Source organism: Aquarana catesbeiana, linkage group LG12 (genome assembly GCF_042186555.1).
Source record: "Aquarana catesbeiana isolate 2022-GZ linkage group LG12, ASM4218655v1, whole genome shotgun sequence".
In the NCBI taxonomy this organism is placed as follows: Eukaryota; Metazoa; Chordata; class Amphibia; order Anura; family Ranidae; genus Aquarana; species Aquarana catesbeiana.
In genome coordinates this window covers 117,926,030-117,932,029 of record NC_133335.1, presented here as the reverse complement: position 1 = coordinate 117,932,029, position 6,000 = coordinate 117,926,030, and the positions used below count along the sequence as shown (strand labels likewise).

Below are 6,000 nucleotides of genomic sequence, written 5' to 3'. Positions count from 1 at the left end.
AATGTGTCACTTCTGCTGTGTCCCAGACTCTCTTTGTTGTTGCATTACTGCATGCAGATGCAAGCATTAAATTGACTACAGCAGAGATTTGCCACAAAACCTGAGCAGAAATGCAGTGATAACACTGGACAACATTACAAACAAATAGGTCTCCAAAATGCTTAGGGTAGGCAGGGGCCAAATTCAAACAAAGTTATCAGAACATTTTACAAAGTATTATAACACTAGATAACCAAGGGCTCCTAATACTTTCAGAAGGATAGCAGATAGCTCTAGAAATAAACCATCTGAAAGGTTTGTCCCTTCATAAAGATAAACACTTTTCATATTGAAAAAAAAAAAAATCAAATAAACTATTGTAAGAATTTTTTTAATGTCCTGTATAATTTATTCTAGGTGGTCAGATATCTGGCAGAGTCACATTGTGATCTTCATCTGTTTCAACACCCACTTCTTCCTGCAATAAAATTTCCATTGTTAGGTAGCATGGAAAGGCAAATAGGCTACAACACTTTAAATAATAGTAGAGTTTTCTAAACAGAGAGAAAATGGACTATTTCACCTTTATGGCAGTTGAAAAGCAGGAATTGTAGGATCAAGGTGAAAAAAAAAAAAAAAGAAAAAAACACCATGCATGAACATTTCCCTATCTTTACAAAAATGCAAGTACAGAAAAACACCAGTTGACCTGCCACGAAATCCAGTAAACCTGTATGGACTCACAACTTAGTAACATAGTTGGTAAGTTGAAAAAAGACAACAGTCCATCCTGTTCAACCTGTGTAGGTGTGTGTGTGTGTAGGAAAATCATTTCTCATATCCCCGTATATTGTTTTTGCTAAGATGCACGTCCAAGAGTCTTTTAAAACTATCCATACTTCCTGCCGACACCACCCATTGTGGAAGAGAGCTCCAGATCCTTACTGCCCTGACAAGGTTAAACTGCTTCTCTTCCAGTCTCATTGTGTGGTCCAGTGTCCTCTTACATTCCCTGGGACTGAAAAGTTTCATACTCGTCACCGTTGCAATATTTGTATACCGCAATCATATCTCCTCAAGCGTCTTTTCTCCAGGGAGAATAAATTTAGCGCTCGTAGTTCCCCATAATTGAGGTCCTCCAGTCCCCATATTAATTTAGTTGCCCTTCTCTGGACTCTTTCCAGCACATCCTTTCAGAGGATTGATGACCAGAACTGGATGGAATACTCCAGATGTGGCCGAACCCGAGTTTTATAAAGTGGCAGAATAATAGTCTGATCTCTGGCGTAAATTCCCTTTTTAATGCATGCCAATATTCTGCTGGCTTTGGTAGCCGCAGCTTGACACTGCATGCTATTGCTCAGTCTGTCTTCTACTACGACCCCTAGATCCTTCTCCATCGTGGAAGCCCCTAGGAATTCTCCCCCTAAAGAGTAACTTGCATTTATAATTTTACCCCCCCAAGTACATTACCTTACACTTAACAGTATTAAACTTAATTTGCCATGTAGTATCCCACTTTGTTAATTTATTCAGGTCCTCTTGTAAAGTTCCTGCTGTGTTATTGCCCTGCATATTTTTGTGTCGTCAGCAAACACTGAGATCAAGCTATTTTATCCCATCCTCTATATCATTTAAATAATAAAATAAACATAATTGGTCCCAGGACAAAGTCGTGGGGTACCCCACTAACCACTCCAGACCATTCTGAGTATCACAACCCTTTGGACACAGCCTGTAGCCAGTTTTCTATCCATGTACATACCCTATGGTGCATGCTTACAGACCTCAAATGGTAGATTAAGCGTTTGTGGGGGACTGTATCAAATGCTTTTATAAAATCCAGATACACCACATCCACCGGCCTTTGTCCAGATGGCAGCTCACTTCCTCGTAGAAGGTTAATAGGTTGGTTTGGCAGGAGCGATCTTTTGTAAACCTGTGCCAATTTCTGCTAATGATAATCAGCAAATTCTTGGATATGGTCCCTTATCCCCTCAAATAGTTTACAAACTACCGATGTTAGACTGGCAGGCCTATAGTTCCCAGGAATAGATATGCCCTTTTTTGAATATTTGTACCACGTGGGCTTTTCGCTAATCAGCTGGTACCACTCTGGTTAGTGTGCTGTCCATGAAGATTAGGAATAGTGGTCTGGCTATAACCGAAGTTTTTTAAGGATTCCGGTCCTGGTGATTTATTTATGTTAAGCTTATCTAACCCTTTCCGGATACTGGCCTCTGTTAGCAGCACACCACAGGATCTACACTTGTGGCTAACAATACTGTCGTGGTCAGTATACCCCTCCTTTTTCTGTGTGAAGAAAGCATTTAGCCTTCTCCTTGTCATCTGTAACCATCTTCCCTTCCTCGTCCTTGATGGGGCCCGTGTGTTCCCTCCTCACCTTTTTACTGTTAATATATTTAAAAAACTTATTGGGATTAGTTTTACTCTCCTCCGCTTATGTGTCTCTCTTTAGCTGCCCTGATTGTGTTTCTTGTATTGTTTGAATGTCGACACTGACCCCTCTGCTTTGAACCTTTTTAAAGGCCATTTTTTTGTCCTTCATAGGACATTTTACTTTTTGGTTCAGCCACCCAGGTTTAACCTTTTTTCTTCTATATTTATTACCCCTTGGAATGCACCTCGGTGATAAATTTTAAAGCATTCCTATTTTTCCTGTGTTCAATGTTTCAAGGATTTGGTCCCAATTAATATTCTGCAGCATTGAGCGCAGTTTAGAAGTTGGCTCTTGAAATTTAGTGTTCTTGTACTCCCCTCATGTCTTTCTTTCCTACGATTTATGCCGAATGTAATAATCCTGTGGTTGCTAGTTCCCAAGTTGTCCCATATTTCCACATCTGCATCCTTTGTAATTAAAAGATCTAGGAATGTGTTACTGCTAGTTGGGGAATCCACCAATTTGGACATGAAGTTGTCCTGTGGAACATTTAGGAAAGGACGGGCCTTTAATGAGTGGGCTATCCCTTCTGCCCGGTCAATGTAGAGATAGTTGAAGTCCCCCATTATGATGACATTTCCCTGTCTTGCTGCCATTTCTAATTGTGAAAGGAGATCCAACTCCACCTCATCCCTCAGGTTGGGGGGGCCTGTAACATACCCCCCACTAGTAATTTCCAGCTTCCTTCCACCTTTGGAGTTCCACCCATACGGATTCCATCTCCCCCTTGACTGATGTCATTCCACTCTTCTACCTATAAATCATTCCTGATCTATAGACACACCCCTCCCCCTCTCCTACCCTCCCTGTCTCCCTGATACCAGGAATATCCTGCGCAGTAGCACGGAATCGTGCACCTGCACAGTGCGGGCAAACTGACCCCGTGCCGTCAGACGCCGCCGCCTGGCGGCGTGCTTTGACGCCTGCAGGGTTGGGGAGCTCATATAGCGGCTCCTTCAGGTCCGCTATGTGAGCAGCAGAGACTCCCCACGCTGGGCTGATACGATGGACGGTTGCATCAACAGGTGAGTGACTCTTGGTGTGGTTTGGTGCGGGGGATTTGCTCTCTCCCCAGCGCCCCTTCTCCCTTGTCCGTTGTAAATATCTAAAGAGAAGACAGTCAGGGAGAGAATATTCGTCCTTTAGCGTTTGGAATATTTTAAGTCCCGTAGTGGACATGACCTGATGTAAGTACAAAATCCCATGGCGTATCCACACTGCAGGGTCTGGGATGGACAACAGTTCAGGTAGATGCGTGTTAAACCAGAGAGGTGTATGGGAGTGGATCTGCGGGGTTCCGAGAAATGAATTAAGAATAGATTCGATTGTCTTGAAGAATTTTTGTGGTATGTATAGGGGGGCATGCCACACCAGATAAAGTATGTTTGGGAAGGAGTATCATCTTGACTAAACTGATGCGTCCCATAACACCTGGGGGAAGTCTGGCCCAAATCTGAGTTTTAGTCTTGATCAGGGCCATACAAAGGTTCAATGTTTATGAGTGTATAGTCTGCGAGTGATCTAGTGACCTGCACACCAAGGTACTTGAACACGGAGACCGTTGGTAGGGTCAGAGGAGGGGACGTGAACGGGGGGGGAAGGTCAATCGGAAGGATCTGGGACTTAGACCAGTTAATGCTCAGGCCCGAGTGGGTACCGATACGTTCTATAGAATGGAGGGCTGCACAATCAGAGAGTGACCAGAGTCCGCCAGATACAAAAGCATATCATCGCTGTACATGCCAATCTTTTCTTCCAGATTCCCTGTCTTGAGACCATGGATACTAGTATCTGTACGAATCATAATGGCCAATGGCTCTACAGCCAGTGCGTATAGCATAGGGGAAAGAAGACAGCCTTGTCGGGTAGTTCCACTCCACAGAATCGAAGGCCTTGGCAGCATCCAGAGCCACCACGACCCTCGAACCGATTTCATTGTGGGATCCCTGAATGTTCATGAATAGGCGGCAAATATTCATTGCAGTATTTTTCCCTGGCATGAAGCCAGTCTGATCAGGGTGGATCAGTGACAGAATGACCTGGTTAAGGGGGGAGGCTAAAATCTTAGCCAGTATCTTTATGTCGACCTGTAGCAGGGAAATAGGTCTATACGCCTCCGGGTATTTAGGGTCCTTACCAGACTTAGGGATTACCACAATTTGGGCCTCGCTCATGGAGGGGGGTAAAATGCCCGTATCAAATATGGATTTGTACAGGTCATAAAGTTTAGGGATTAGAATTTCAGAGTAGGTGGCATAGAATTCGAGTGGTAAGCCATTGATCCTGGGGCCTTAGATGCGGCTAAGCAGGAGATAGCCTCAGAGATATCCTCCTTAGTGATAGGGGCATCCAAAAGGTCAAGCTGATCTTTGGTCAGTTTAGGGAATTTAACTCCCGCTAGGTAGTCCCTGGTCTCTTGGGGAGTGTGAGTGACACGGGAAGTGTAGAGTGTACGGTAGAATTTCCCAAATTCCTCCGCCACTTGTTGCAGATCAGTGATGTCGTTCCCCTGCGGATCCGTCAACGACACCACCACAGGGGGATGCGCATCTAAATGAGCAAGATACGCAAGTAGTTTGCCCGATCTTTCTCCATATTCAAACACCCTTTGTTTACAGAAAAAAATGCGTTGTTTAGCTTTTTCAATGTGTAGTTGGAAAACCTGTCGCGCCTGAATTTTAAGATTATTAGCCGTGCTGGGCGAGAGGTCCCGATGGAAAGCCTACTCCAACACCTGCAGATGTTCTGTAGCCTGTTGGACAATAATTTTCGATGACCTTTTAACTCTGTTAATACGCATGGAAAGGAGGGAGCGGGTGTGGATTTTAAACATCTCCCATATCAAGTCATATGTGGCTGAGTCCCTGTTGGCCGTGAAATATTATTGTAGCGCTGCAGGGATGTCATCCTGGTCCATCAGAGCCATCAGCCAAAATGGGTTCAACCGCCAAGGAGGAGGCTTTCAGTAGCTGGAGCGTGATCCAGTAGGGGGCGTGATCCGAAAGTATTCTCGGAGCAAATCCCACATCTCCCAGTTTAGGTGTCAGGGACTTGGAAAGTAAAATGAAATCGATACGTGACATCGTGTTGTGAGTGGCTGAAAAGCAGGAGAAAACTTTAGTGTGCGGATGCTTGTGACGCCAGGTGTCAACAATAGCGAAATCGGCCAGTATGCGGTATAGTCTGGTATGGGTCGGTGGGTCAAGGGGAGGGTCCAGTGTGCCCATTCGGTCTAGAGCGGGGGTGAGGGTCATATTAAAGTCCCCCATCCATACTGCCGGTATAGAGGGATATTGCGTCATAAAAGCAAGACCCTCCTTAATTACAAGCGAATTGTATGGGGGCGGGACATAGCAAGATAGTATCAGAATAGGGGATCCATTAATGGTAGCATGTATTAACACATATCTGCCCTGCTGGTCCGTTTGTAGCAACACTAGCTTGAAGGGAACCCTTTTTGCAACCAGGATCAACATCCCTCTGGAATATGAGGTGTGGGTAGCGTGATAGGCCCAACCTATCCAAGGCTTTTTAAGAGAGGATTGTAGGTGGCCCGTAAC

General features: G+C 44.7%; 1 protein-coding gene across 5 annotated transcripts in view; it reads right to left on the bottom strand.

Annotated features, from left to right (window-relative positions):
• Positions 1 to 354: 354 nt before the first annotated feature.
• The window catches only part of PSMC3IP (PSMC3 interacting protein), a 560,448-nt gene continuing 554,802 nt past the window's right edge, over positions 355 to 6,000 (bottom strand). For all 5 annotated transcript variants that reach the window (XM_073608293.1, XM_073608292.1, XM_073608291.1 and 2 more), the window contains one exon: positions 355 to 457. In XM_073608293.1, the coding sequence (XP_073464394.1) occupies positions 401 to 457 (57 nt within the window). In that variant the 3' untranslated portion in view covers positions 355 to 400. The remainder of the gene's footprint in view (positions 458 to 6,000) is intronic.